This window comes from Saccostrea echinata, unplaced genomic scaffold (genome assembly GCF_033153115.1).
Source record: "Saccostrea echinata isolate AGI-Se365-2 ecotype Australia unplaced genomic scaffold, CSIRO_AGI_Sech_v1 ptg000053l, whole genome shotgun sequence".
NCBI lineage: Eukaryota > Metazoa > Mollusca > Bivalvia > Ostreida > Ostreidae > Saccostrea > Saccostrea echinata.
This window is the reverse complement of record NW_026889802.1, coordinates 1,643,126-1,658,518: the sequence shown is the minus strand read 5'-3', so window position 1 is coordinate 1,658,518 and position 15,393 is coordinate 1,643,126. Positions and strand designations below refer to the sequence as shown.

At 32.8% G+C, this 15,393-nt stretch overlaps 1 protein-coding gene across 3 annotated transcripts in view; it reads right to left on the bottom strand.

Annotated features, from left to right (window-relative positions):
* Nucleotides 1–145: 145 nt before the first annotated feature.
* Nucleotides 146–15,393, bottom strand: part of LOC133204477 (cAMP-dependent protein kinase regulatory subunit) — a 51,415-nt gene continuing 36,167 nt past the window's right edge. For all 3 annotated transcript variants that reach the window (XM_061340218.1, XM_061340219.1, XM_061340217.1), the window contains 10 exons: nucleotides 13,430–13,591; nucleotides 8,626–8,717; nucleotides 8,256–8,317; nucleotides 4,911–4,957; nucleotides 3,045–3,143; nucleotides 2,821–2,880; nucleotides 2,649–2,709; nucleotides 1,701–1,822; nucleotides 1,028–1,109; nucleotides 146–794 (listed from right to left, as the gene is read on the bottom strand). In XM_061340218.1, coding sequence (XP_061196202.1) covers nucleotides 622–794; nucleotides 1,028–1,109; nucleotides 1,701–1,822; nucleotides 2,649–2,709; nucleotides 2,821–2,880; nucleotides 3,045–3,143; nucleotides 4,911–4,957; nucleotides 8,256–8,317; nucleotides 8,626–8,717; nucleotides 13,430–13,591 — 960 coding nt within the window. In that variant the 3' untranslated portion in view covers nucleotides 146–621. The remainder of the gene's footprint in view (nucleotides 795–1,027; nucleotides 1,110–1,700; nucleotides 1,823–2,648; nucleotides 2,710–2,820; nucleotides 2,881–3,044; nucleotides 3,144–4,910; nucleotides 4,958–8,255; nucleotides 8,318–8,625; nucleotides 8,718–13,429; nucleotides 13,592–15,393) is intronic.

The following is a 15,393-nucleotide window of genomic DNA, read 5'->3' as shown; positions in this document are numbered from 1 at the left end:
GTATTTAAAAAAAACTGCAGTGACAACTGAAACATTCATAATTATTAATAACTTATGTTCTCAGCTGCAGTCTCCTGGAAAGTCTCCTGGGACGAACCATTTCATGATAAAACATAAAAGGACACAAATTAATAATACCCCAGAATGATGATTTTTAAATCTATTTATTCAAAAATTCATGAGATACTTCCTAACAAAGGAATAAAATATCAAACAATAGTTTTTATCTCTGGCAAGTTCTTTTAACATAGCCACTAGGCTCAATATCATACCCATTATTAAGGTATATTTCACACTTAATTTACTGATACATTCCTTTCAGTTTTGTGATTCAATACTGTTTAAAGTAATGCTAATAATACTTTCTAGCATGTCAAAGTTTATGGTTGTTGTGACTGAGTATTTTTAAATATCCTGAACTGATACAAATTTTTTACAGAAGAAACTCAATGTATAAAGCAAGTAAATAAGGAAGAGCTCCGTTTGATAGACAGAAAATTATTGCAGCTTGCCAGACCTTTTTTAAACACAACATGATTTTTTAACAAAACTATGGCAATGAGCAAAAACTTACCCACCATACATAAAAATAATTGATAGAATTGTTCAATCTTTGGTTAATCACACTGACAGGGACACAAAACTGTTGTATTGTGCAATGTTTCTCTTAAGAATATCAGAACATGGTCCTAAGACCCTTTCAAATCGAGCTCTATCCAGCTTGACACATTTTAATGGACCTCGGGCCACGACTGTTGCTGCACGAGGTCTGTCCAAGAGCAGGGCAATCTCACCTGAAACAAATAATTTTGAAATGTTACCGTCTGGGAAATGTTGATCATGGCCTTCATGGAAAATTTCATTTCAAATTCCTTTTAATGCTTCCATGTGGATCTCCAACCACTTTTTCAAAACACTAAATTAGGGGATGAAACCAAGTAATCAATTTTTTCAGGAGGAGGGGTATTTCATTTACTGCAAGAAATGACCCACTTCTAAAAATTTGAAAACTGGATGTAAAACTTACCAAAGTAATCAGAAACCCCAAGGCGCCCCACCTCCACGGGTTCATCGTTTTCTGACCGCCTCTGTAATACTGCAGCAGTGCCCTGAAAACAATGAGCTATATATACAGTACATGATTGTGTTGAAGACATATCATCATAATTTCAGCAGTTTACATACATCTTGATAAAACAAATTTATTGCTAAACTGTAAACTGAAAAAAAAAAAATTGGTTAGTGTGGGTTGAAGAAGTGATGAGTTGTTTTACATATGTACATGAAGAAGTGCTGAGTTTTCTATATATGTACATAAAATTTTTACATACATGGAGAACATAAATTTACCAGTCTACTCATACCACAAAAATCAAACTCCCAAGAAAATTAGCAGTTTCACAGCAAATACACTGTATATGACTCCGACTGTAGTGAAGGCACCTTAGCCATCACCAAATGATTACTACAGCATAGCGCTGTTATTTCTGCCCCCTTATTTGACCCTTTCATGCTTGCAATGATTTCACCCCGTTTAAATTCCCTCTTACAGAGTAATGTTGAAAGAAAACTAACATTTTTATTATACATGTAATTCAAACCATTTTAAATTCACCTACAGATAACAAGGGCATATGGTTATAAATAAAATGGCAAATTTTCCCTGTTGATTTTCTGTACACATTGTCTATTATCCTGACCTCTGTGATAATAAAGAAATCGTCTCCTGGTTCCCCCTGCCTGACAATCTCCTCCCCGTCCTCAAACTGTACCGGCTCTAAAGAGTCTGCTACCGTCAATCTCTCCCACTTGTCTAAATTGTCTGTAAAACACAAGACAGATTTAGGATTATCAGACCACTACTGAACAGCACCTCTCTGGAGCTTGGTCTATGTAGACTCAAATTTATATGTAACATTTGAGACAGGGTCATTGTACAGAGCAGGATCACTGAAACTATACTGAGATAGAGTACTAAACCACTAAATCAAAGTTGTATGAACATGATATGAATAAAATTGATTTAATATTACATGGTGCTTGTATGATAATACATGTACGACTAATTGTGGCTTTCTTTTTTGTGTAAAGATTTTTTTATTTTTTTTTCCCCCATTGAATTAATATGTATAAAACTTATACTCTCAATTGTGGCCAAAATCAATCATAGGGGTTATGATCTAACATTGTGAATTTGTGATCCTATTATTTTTGACAAAGAGGTTTCTTAAGATTTTTCCTATAATTTCCCAAGGGAATGTAGGGCTGAATTTCAGGGTAAGATGGGGTCTATTTTCCTTGCATTTTTCATATTCATCATTCACTTTGTCCAGTGGTTTGCATGATGTAAATAAAGACTAGAGGATAAGCCACACTTCCTCAACATTTAAGTACAGACAAGCTGACAAGTTTAAGATATATTATAATGGACATCAATTGATGCCTCACCTTAAAGTACATGTAATACATCTTTCTGATTAATGAGGTTTGTTTTTTTCTACACTTTCATAACTGCAGATTGTTGAAGTCTTTGTAATATGTATAGATATTATATTTCAGCAGAATACAAAATGTATGTAAAACCATTTGACTTTACCAGACAAGATACATAAAACCTTTTTCTTACTGGAACTATAAAAAATATTTACCTAAAATCGAAACTTTTCCTAAAAATTCTTCATACATTTTCCTCTTCCTAATTGTGCTACCCTGAAAAATAAGAAATATTGCTGATAAAGAAAGAAACAAAAGTTTATAACTTATGAAAAACACTGATGTAACTAAGAAATGAAACTTTTCTGATCAAACTAAGATACTCACCATTAAAATTCTTCTATAGCTGTCCCTATCAATGCCCCATAGCTTCACGTCTCCCTTAGCCTAAGATTTATAAAAAAAAACATGACATTATTTCAATGGCAATTTCTTTTTAAGTTGATAGACCTAACTTAAATTTGCAGGGGGGGGGGGGGGGGGGGGCTAAGAGAAAACAAACATTTTTATTAAGGCCTTTTGTCAATAGAATTTCCATGAGTAGTACTCACCTTGACTGTAGCTGCTCTAGGTGTTCCATAAATAAGAGCCAGCTCTCCGAAACTGCCTCCCTCCCCAATGGTTGTCACATGTTCATCATTCACAAAAACCTGGAAGCAAAATATTCTTACAGGTAGTGTTAAAAACTTCATTATTGCCCTTGTGTCATTTAGCACCATAAACCTCTGTTCTTATAAGACATAATTAACTAAAATACAAATTTATTTGTGAGCACAGAATATATGAGAGATCAACAACATTTTAACAATCATTTTTGTTAGTAATCCTGTTCCTTTGTACATGTATGATGAAAAATTAATCTCTGTGAACTGGTTGACTCTGAAACCCTATACTAGATAAATTGAGGTATATATAACTTCTCAAATATTTATGACTACCAGTACTACAGTCTGAAATTGTAAGATTAATCTCACTGGCTTTCCAATTTGAAATATTTTGGACTCCCTCCACAAATTCTTTTAAGACATTTCAATTTCTGAAATTATCTGTTAGCCTGCCTGCATTGATGCCTGTGGAGTAATTTATTTATTGACACAATTGTAGGATGGGGGATTTTTTAAAAACAGGAATGAGAATTGTCATAGTCTGTCAGCAGTTGACATAGCCTGATATAAATCAGGCTCCCAGAGGAAGCTGAACCATTCCTTTTGACAAATGCTAACCTATTCCTAGCAGAAGACAAAGCTCTCAATCATTGAAACACAGTGTGAGCTACCAATTTTCTTAAGACTTGGCCAATTTTTCATGTAAATATGAAAATGTTAACGATCATGCAGGCGTAGGAAATAATACCAGAAAGCAGTAAGGATTGTCAATGTCTACACAGAATAGAGTGCAATGACAAAAGGACTTCCTTATTTCACGTGATTTATAACTAGAAATATGTCCATAGTACATGAATGCCCCATCTAAGGTATATTAGTAATGCAACACAAAAATTTGTATTAGTGTATGAAGTTTAATGAGAATATCTTGAATAGTTTCTTTGAAATTGTAATCTAAAAAATTGGATATAAATGATAAATTCTCACCAAATTATGTATAAGTGCATAAGCTTACATAAAAATATCTTAAATGGTTACTTTCAAACTAAGCAAAATGCAAATTTAAGAAAAGTGAGGTCAAAGTCACAGGAAAGTTCAAGGTCAAAAATTTTTAATGCAGTTGAAGAGCTCTCACTAATATATATCAGCATATAAGTTTGATAAAAATATCTTGAATGGTTTATTCAAAACTGAGCTAAGCACTAACTTAGAAAAAATGAGTTCAAGGTCAAAAGAAAGGTTAAGGCCAAAAATTGTTGATGCAGTTGAAAAGCTTACATCAGTATGTATTAGCATATGAAGTTTGATAAAAATATTATGAATGTTTTTTTTTTTAACTGAGCTTAATACAAATTTATGAAAAGTAAGGTCAAGGTCAAAGGAAATGTCAAAGTCAAAAATGTTGATGCAGTTGAATAGCTTACTTCAGTATGTATCAGCATATGAAGTTTGATTACACTACCTTGAATGGTTTCTTTAAAACTGAGCTAAACACTTATTTAAGAAATGTGAGGTCAAGGTCAAAGGAAAGGCCAAGGTAAAAAAATGTTGATGAAGTTGAATAGCTCTTATCAATATGTACCAGCATGTCAAGTTTGATAAAAATATTTTGAATAGTTTCTTTGAAACTGAGCTTTGAACTGAGCTAAACACAAGGTGTGATGGAAGGACAGAAGGATGGAAGGTCGGAAGACGAACATGACAAACTCTATATGCCCCGGCCATATTCATGGCGGGGCATAATAAATCACAGGATCTAAATAAATTCCAGTCATTTTGTTGAGTTGTATGGTTTATTGTTCTACTACTTACATCAACTTCTCCCTGGTCTATCACATAGAAATTATCTCCTTCATCACCTACAAAGTAACACAATCGATCAGATACACAGCATTCAATTATTCAATAAGTACATGCAACATTGTGTAATAAAACAAACAGGTGCCCCACTTCTTTTTCCTACAATGTTTAGTGTTATTAATCCTGTTGTTGACACTGAATTACAGAGAAAGATCATCAATTTGATTATGTAATGGAATTTTACACTTATGTTGCAATCTTGGAGCAAAAATAGCACATCTTGAAGTGAAGTGACAACCTTCAGAGATGACAAAGAGACTATAATTACCATACATGGTCTCCTTAGAAACTTAACTGGGGAAAAATTTAAGTTTCAGAAAAACAGTTTATATATAAGATTTGCATCCTTTCCTACCAAAGCTTTTGGGTGCTTTTTAAAAATAGAAAGCCCTGCCCCAAAGTTGTTTCTAATCAGGTTGTAACTTGTCAAGCTTTTTGGCCCTTAAGTGATAGTAAACCACATTCTCTTCATGCAGTAACACCAATAATATTCCCAAAAGAAAAGCAAAGAGAAAACACTGAAGCAAGCCAATGCACAGCTAAGGATACCAAAATATACTAGAACAGCTGTATAAGGAGATTGTTCTGCTAACACACAAACAATTTGTCACTTGCTGAGAACAGCAGCAATAAACAGACTGTACTCTCCAAAACAGTCCAAAAAACAGATGCAAGATAACACACAGGTCACTTGTTCAAGACAGCATTATAGACAAGGTATTCTTCCAAAACACCAAAGTTAATCAATGGGCCACTTAATGTTCATCCTAACATCTTTTAATGTTAAGTACCATTGCAAAGTTCTTCATTCAAAACAAAAAGAATATTATTTAATGTGTATATCAGTGACCATATCTAAAAAGCACTTGTTTTGATATATATACAAACAATAACTAGAATTGTAATAAAAAGACATAGCATATACACAACTAATAAGTAATTATCAATATTTCTGTGTGACAAAATCTTAAGCACACTTCAATCCTTCTTGTGGTATTATTTCTACCATACAGTATTACTCTGTGGATTTAATGTGGGTATTAAACTGTGAGTTAATAACAATTCTGGTTCACGGTGAAAAGAAATAGTCAAAGTGAAAAAAGGACAAATTTAGGATAATAGCAGCAGTTTCAGTCCCTACAAATACTAATGCATGAATTAACAAACAGAAAAAAATAATGTCTGTAATTAAATGTTCTATCTGAAATGACTTTACTGCTAGCAAGCATTCATTTCTTTGCTGTTTATAGGAACATTTATTCAGAAACTTGAACTAGAAATCTGTAATTGTAGCAAAACTAATTGTATTTACAGACTAAAACTCAATAATTCATGACTAATTGCAAACACTGACTGTACCACATATAGAAATTGACCAAAGGCCTGTGGGCTACAATGCTAATCAGCTGATTCATCTTGCATTACACAAGAAAAGTCTTTAATTCGAACCTCTGACAAAGATTTAATTCATTGCAACTTGAATCACACAAAGAAAGAATGCTTTCATCTCAAATTAATGAACTGATAAAATATTCTTAATTGAAAAATTCTGAACACATATTGTGGCTCCATTTTGTATCAGGGGATAAAATTGCATGACTTAAAACTATATGGGAATATTTCTGAAGATATCTTTTGTAAAAAGAAAATTCCAATTCATAAACAAATGTCAAACTTTCTGTCATATGTTCTTTTACAGATTGACTCAGTCCTCTTTACTCCCATGTAGCCCCCCCCCCTTTTCTAGTGAGCAAAGTGGGATCTAGACTACCAGGGTAAATGAATGAGAATCTGAATTAACATAGTGTGGGAAAACTTTCACATAATTTTGCCTATCTGTGGACCAGTTATTAAAGAAGATAAAAGTCCAATCCATATTTTGCAAAAAGTAAACCAAGTCTGTGTCCCTTTGCAGGGTTCAATAAAAGGACAAAAAGGGAAAGATACAATGTCTCTCTTCTTTATGCGACTAAACATCTGGGTGTGCTGCAATAAATCTGCTGTCTAATTATTTTTCTTTCAATATATGGGCAATCAAAATACAAGATGTAAGTAATTTTCCCCCACAAAATGCAAAGTTACAAACCACAAAACAACAAAGGTTACTTTGAGAGTTCTATGGGTTTTCCCCAACATTGACAGCCAAGGGACAAAACTTTTGGGAAAAAAGTGTGGATTTAACTTTTTTAAAGCAACTTACACATAATTTTACTTTTTCTTAATTATATCCCTTTGAAAGAGAGTGTTGTGCTCCAAATAAAGAGCTTGGGTGTCTTAATTGAGGACTTTTTGTACAACGTTTGCTTTAATTTTGTACAAAGGTAGATGACAGGCATACAAATAAACGCAGATACACCAGAAAAATTCTGAAAAGAAAGTTTGACTTCGCCATCAAATTAAGTGTACTAAAATATGTATTAGGTCACCACAGACATTAGGGACAAACAGTGCTGGATCAAACAGGATACCCTATACACATGCCTTTAATGCATATACTGCAATCATTTATCCAGCAATAGGTAGGCCTGACTCGCAAACATTTCTCCTCTCCTGTCAAAAAATAAACCAATCAATCTTCCTGGTTTTCTTTACTGCTGACCAGTAGGTTACTAACCAATGAAATATCAGAGTTACTTCTGATTGGTTTCAACAGGAAGTGTGCAGTGGAATTAGTTCACTTGATTGTTATGTCAGTAAGTGCCTGTGTTACTGGCAACCATTCAGGTCCTGATTGTAAAAGCTCTTCTGCTGAGACACATATTGGCAACAACATTATTTACTGATTCCCATTGTGATGGAATTATCCTTAGTGCACAGAGACAATTGTTATACACACACACAAGAAGTATTGGGGATATAAAATATCTACCATCATCATATAGAGTTCCTGGAATATGGTACGGAGGTCATGTGATATATTGTGATGAAACAATAAAACAAAAATGTCATGTGACAAACAAAGTTAAGACACACATAAGCAATACGACTCTTGCTCCAAAAAACAAAAACAAACGAACAAAACAAAACACAAAAATAAAAAATCTAGCAGATGTTCATAATAGAAATATTGATATTTTTGGAGTGGTCAAAGTGCATATGAAATGAAATTGGTACTCTGAAAAAAACTTTTACCATCTTAGAACTATGCAAATACACTTAAATTTTAATTTATGCACATTTTAAATTAGCATATCATTAATCTATACCAAACATACAGATTTTAAGAATTTTATGAAATTTTGTTGCTGATAATGAATGAAAAGAAGAAAAAGAAAAAAAAAAACAGGAGTAGCCTACCTTGTTGGATGATGATCTCCCCTGCATGACGATGGACAGGAAACATGGCATCAAAAATATCACTGTAAGAAGTCAAACATTCAAGTCAATTAAAATCCAAAATTAAAAAGATTCAATGATCTACGGCTTAATGAGCTTATTATATACTGAAAGCTTAATTCAAAAATTGCTGTCAATTTTTTCCCTCTTTTAAAGTTTAGATTAAAATTGTTATCAAAAACTAAAATAGTTCTAATACTTCAGGTCTGTTCTGCCAAATAACAACACAGCATAATTAGATATAACAATATCGCATAATTTGATGATAATTATTTTTGAAAAAAGCAGGATTGAAAATTCCCCGCCATTTTATCAAATTATTGACTCTCACCTTCTTTCATTATCATCTAAATGTGAGAACAGAACGTTTTTGGAGATTGCTTTTGAGAGAGCTGCCATTGTCTTGTAATCTTTTGGCACAACCTGTAATAATAATTTAAATATCCAATTACAAGGGCCGTTCAAAAAGTATGGGGACTTGTTGGAAGAAAAAATATTTGACAACATAATCAAGAAAAAAGTCACACATAATATAAAAGAATCTTTACATATATGGCCATCAAAATATTTCATATGAAAATGTTGTAAATTGATATCAATTTTGGTTGATTTAAGGTATTCAATGTATAACGACCATATTTTGTACCTAACAAGTGAATGGTCCGAAATGATTAATCATGGTAACATTTTGAAGGTGTTATGAAATAAACATACCCCACCAAATGAATTTACAAAATTTTAATTACTGTCCAATTAATTGCACATTAAATTTTACATTGACGTCTATGGGCAGTGCATGTTTTATTAAGATATTGTAAAAAGTAATGTGAATTTCATACAAATCTCTTGGTGAAAATATGCGTAAACTCTCTTTTTATTAAAATATGAAATAAAATGAATCATTTACCACAGATATTTTGACAAAATTAAAAAATTCTTCTTTTTATCAAGGGCAGATAACTCTTCAAAAACTTTTCAGGTGCAAAATGATCAGCTTCTTATTTGTTATCAGTCATTTGAATTTGGCTCATTTCACTTTCATCGTTATCTAGCAATGTATTTTTAACTAGTTTTAGACGATTTGAAATTGTTCAGAATTCCTTCTTTATACATTGAATACCTTAACAGAACACATAATGAAGTCATGGCGCAGTAAATCTTTGACATTATGGTCATTATATAAAAAAAATCTGAACATTTTAGTGTTTCATACTGTACAGTTTGGATTACATCATCCACTCATCATTAACATCCATATACCATTCCTGGTTCAGTTTGAAAACTATTAAACTAGTATAGTATGTTCTATTTTTTAAAACCCCCGGAACTGCAGATATTTCTGAAATGATTCTCTCTCAATCACATTCTTAACAGTTCAGATCAAGTGTCATCGAAGAAGGTCTAACAACCTAAAATTCTCATTTGCTATTTGTAGACAGATGTCAGGAATACCACTGGTTTACTACATGTTTCATCTGCAAGCATATTTTGGGTCTATGTTGGATTTTTCCCCAGCATTACACATAATTTGAAAAAAGTGCTCCGTCAAATCACAAGACATCATTTTTGTAGCTGTTTTCATAAGGATCACGTCAAAGAAAAATCAAAATATTTCTGTTAGTACTTCAAATATTACGACAGAAATCTAAATATATATAGATTAGTAAAATTTTGGATTCTGCATGTTTGTTTTTCAAAATGTTTGCCGTGCTCTGTACATCACCATCAGCAATATCAAAGCAGCAATAATTTTTGGAGAAATTAAAATACAAAAATTTTACCCAAAAATTACTAGAATCTTTCAGAAATATGAATCTGTGAAATTTCATTGTTATTTGACATCTGTAAGAGTAAATAATTAGCTGAGTCCACATAATTTTTGAACAGCCCTTATACATTTCAAACAAACCTATTCTGCAACTTGACCCAATTTTCATATAAAAAGTATCCTTTTTATATCCTTACCTCAGGCAAAGTAAGATTTTCAAGTTCTTCCTCAGAAAATTTTAACAAATTAGTTTGCAATACAAAGCTCATGTTGGCCATTCTTGTCGGCAGTGTTCTTGTCTCTAAACTTTCAACTGTGTCCAATAATGAATCTTAGATCCTTGCTACTTTATAGTAATAAACAAATAAAAAAAAAAGCTCCTCCCATCTGTCCTACTTAAAAAGTCTAACACCCTCCTTGGATCTTGCATAATTACAAGAAAACGAAATCATAGCATTGGGCAAAAATCAATGTATTCCATAATGGAATATAATTTGATCCTTTCTTTGCCTTTTGAACTACATTATTCCTCATTTCCTTTGGCCTTTCATTAAAATAATTATAACTCAGAATCCTGAGCACCAGAGAGAAAACTGATAACACATAGTACAGCTAGAATTTCAGAGCTTCGTCAAAGAAGTTCTAAAATGGGCAATAAAGATGCTTTTGGCCTACTATTATAGTGTAAAACATTTTCTCACTGCTTCCATGCCATCTTAAAATACATGTATACTCGTTTTAATCCCAGGATTCAAATTAATAAAATCATTTCTCAATTTATAATATGCTTTTAACGCCTTTTTATAAAACTCTGATCTTGCTACACGAAAACTTCCAGATGCAATTAGGTGAACTCCAAGATATTTGTACCTAGATACACAGTCTATCCTATTATTTTGAAACATTAGTTTTTGCGTAAAATTACGACCAGCTTTATTAAAGATCATGACTTTAGTTTTTTAAATGTTTACCTTTAAACACCAATCAGAGCAATACTTTTCAAGTTTAGAAAGTCTTGCTTGTATACCTTTAGCTGATAAAAAATAACAATGTCATCTGCATACATTAAACAGTTCACAGTTTTTGTCTGAAGTGATACTTCATCAATACATGAATCTAAATATGATGGAAAATCATTTATAAATATTTTAAATAAAGAAGGGCTCAAGTTGAATTTGAATAACTGTGAACTTTCTAACTGTAAATTCTAATTGCATGTATGTTTCTTCTTCTGCAATTTGGGTATCACAAAAATAAGTATATATATCCCCTTACAATGATTTAATTTTAGCCACAAATTTCAAACATATATTTGAAATGGTGTTCACAAGCAAAGCTAGTCCAGGATCAAATCTATTTTTTGTAATTTCCATCGCTGAGAAATATTATCAATGCCTATTATTCTCTTGACCTAGACAAAAGTCTTATTTCTCTGACCAGCTAGAACCCTGTATCAGACTTGATACAGCAATTACAAAATAGTACCCAAATTAGCCTCATACTTTTGCGTCATTTGCTTCTTCCCTGACCTTTTGACCCTTAAATTAATATGCAACCTCTTCTGGCCAACCAAGCATCTCTGCTGCAAGTACTGTAAAATCTTTGTGGGGTCAAATTTTCATATTTTGAGGAAAAAATATTGATTTGTGGTGATTTGATTTGGATGAAACTGTGTTGAGTTGTTTTCCTCCTCATATACAATTTGCCATACAATTCTAGACATCTTAATTTGTAGCTTTATTTCGTAAGATTTGCCTTAATCTGAAAGCTACCTTACTTGAAAGTGGTCCTGCAGTTTGACTTCCTTAAATTTAGAAATTAACTTTTATGACTTTAAATTTGTATATAATAGATGCTTTTCAGACTGCTATGAAATAATATGAATAGATATGACTTTTGATATGCTCTAAACTACTTCATCATGCTTCATATTCCCTGATTTTCTAATTTCTTTGAGATGCCATTTAACACACCCCTTGCAAGAGCTACCTTTTTGACAACCAGTTGCTAGTACTACCTATTTAACAACATTGTGCTATAGGCCTAAAGCTACTTTTTAATAGACAACCCCTTACTATAGCCACCTTTTTGACAACTCCATGCTAAAGCTACTTTTTGACAACCACTTGATATAGCTACATTTTGACTACCCTTTGCTAGTGCTACCTTTTTGACACCCCCTTGCTAGTGCTACTTTTTTGACAACCACTTCTATAGTTACCTTTTTGATAAACATTTGCTATAGCTATATTTTTGACAATCCCTTGCTATAACTAACTTTTTGACAACCTCTTTCTATAGCTACGTTTTTGATAACCACTTGCTTAGCATCCTTTTTGATAACCCTTTGCTAAAACTTACTTTTTGACAACCGGTTACTATATATCTACCTTTTTGACAACCTCTTGCTATAGCTACTTTTTGACAACCCTTTGCTATAACTTACTTTTTGACAACTGCTTACTATATAACTACCTATTTGACAAGCCCTTGCTACAGCTACCTTTTTGACAAGCCCTTGCTATAGCTATCTTTTTGACAAGCCCTTGCTATAACAACCTTTTTGACAAGACTTGCTTTAACTACCTTTTTGACAAGCCCTTGCTATAACTACCTTTTTGACAAGCCCTTGCTGTAACTACCTTTTTGACAAGCCCTTGTTATAACTACCTTTTTGACAAGCCATTGCTATAACTACCTTTTAAACAAGCCTTTTCTATAGCTACCTTTTAAACAAGCCCTTGCTATAGTTACCTTTTAAACAAGCCTTTGTTATAACTGCCTTTTTGACAAGCCTTTGCTATAACTACCTTTTTGGCAAGCCCTTGTTATAGCTACCTTTTTGACAAGACTTGCTTTAACTACCTTTTTGACAAGCCCTGCTTTAACTACCTTTTTGACAAGACATTGCTATAACTACCTTTTTGACAAGCCTTTTCTATAGCTACCTTTTAAACAAGCCCTTGCTATAACTACCTTTTAAACAAGCCTTTTCTATAGCTACCTTTTAAACAAGCCCTTGCTATAGCTACCTTTTAAACAAGCCTTTGTTATAACTGCCTTTTTGATAAGCCTTGCTATAACTACCTTTTCGACAAGCCCTTGCTATAACTACCTTTTTGACAAGCCCTTGCTATAGCTACCTTTTTGACAAGCCCTTGTTATAACTTCCTTTTTGACAAGCCCTTGTTATAGCTACCTTTTTGACAAGCCCTTGTTATAACTTCCTTTTTGACAAGCCCTTGCTATAACTACCTTTTTGACAAGCCCTTGCTATAGTTACCTTTTAAACAAGCCTTTGTTATAACTTCCTTTTTGACAAGCCTTTGCTTTAACTATCTTTTTGACAAGCCCTTGCTATAGCTACCTTTTTGACATACTGTGCTGCATCTTCTTCCTTGTAGACTTCTGCACTGACAGCCCCTCTTCTGTTCCTGACAATGTTCTTAAGAGGGAACGGAGTACTGGCAATCTCATCAGCGACATCATCACTGGGAGGGGTGGCTGATTTACTCTTTGTCTTCTGTTCCTGAAAGTGATACAAAAGTAGTTAATGGACTCTGAGAATGTTATAATTTGTTGAATGTTAATGCACTCTGGTTGTTAAATCTTTTATCACCAATGAAGCTAACAACAAACCATTTAATCACTATCTACTCATGTCTTCAAATTTCTGATACACATCACAGTATATACAAACAATTGTATATCTGAAATACTTGACATGTACCTTCGTCAATGCTAGAATCAAAACAGTTTTAAATGCCCAACAGTCCAAAACTTTTTTAAATACCCAACAAAAACTTGTGACATAATTCTGAGTTAAACTCCAATAGTGTGAATATGGGTTTTAGGTAATAAATCATCTTATGCCATAATTCCTGCTTTTTTTCTTCAAGGTTTCTGAAATTCAACTTCAGTATTGAAAGCTGGGAAATATCAAAACTTGTTTATCTTTCTGTTAAAAAAATTTTTCTTTTTATGATCAGCATCATAACAAATGCTTGAAATAAATTTATCTATTCCTAATTTCTGCTTACCTTTGAACTGTTCATTATCAATAGCCCTAATGTCACAAAATCTGAAGATGTTCAAAACACTTTCTTACAACATCACACAAAACCTGTTGTATAATTCACTGATGTTCCCTATAAATGTCAGTCGTGATTATCGATGGTCCAAGATGGTTCTTGCAGGCCAAGGAATCTTACACATTCAAACATAAAACTTTAAAACCTCCAGTTAGACCTTCACCCTATATCTGTATTGATCATACTTATCCTAAAGAAAAATACATCCAAGCACCAGAGATTTTATTTCCTAAGCTTCAAATAATGTCCTATTTTCTTATTCATAGCTCCCAACCAATTCTTCCCCCGAAACAGTTCAAGAAGTATCTCATCTTTTTCTTTACTTTCTTTTCCTAGCCAATCAATTCACAAATAGGTTATTTCTTATTCATATTTTCAGATTCTCAGCAAACAACACAATAATGCAATGGTCTTTCACCATTTTCTCCTGTAATGTTGATATTGGCAAGCTGACCAACTAGCTTCGGCCAATCTAATTTGTTCCCAGTGTTCAACGACTCCAGTTCATTAACTCTGCCTTGATTACTTTCTCTCTAAATTCTTTTTTGTATCCGATCCCTGATTCCTGAATATTTTCTCAGATTCTGAGTAGAAGCAACTCTAAATCAAAGAATTTTCTGATCTAATAAATCAAGTTGTGGGGTTATACAGAAAAGTAATAATGCCTAGATGGAAAAGGGGGGGGGGGGTTCTTCCCAGAAAAAAATTGTGATAACTCAGCTGGATGATTATTTAGTCTTACAAAGAAGCTTTTTTTCCCCCCCAAAATTAACAATGCATTCAATCTGAAAATACTTAAATTCTGTAAATCTGAAATCAATTTATGCTTGATGAAATTAAAATTTCAGAACACGAATCTACATATAAAAGTAATTAAAACTACAAAAATGTAACATTTTGAATTCACCTTCATGTTTCTATACTTCAAAAATTGAGAAATGGGGGACTGACTTTTATCCTAGATCTCGATAAACATTCTAATGAACCGATATCACCTCAAGATAAAAATAGTATCAGGATAATTTGTTTGCCACTAAACTTTATCACGTAGTATGATCTGTGAATAAACCTGGAGTGTTCTCAATTCATTGTACTGACTGGGCAGTCCATGCTGGGTAAACATACTTCCTAGTATGTCTTTACAAAACAATGTTCATTTACATATATTTCTAATGGAAAAATCTAATGCCTAGATTGCAAATCCAAATGATTTTGAAGACAATAGGGTAATATTCCAGCT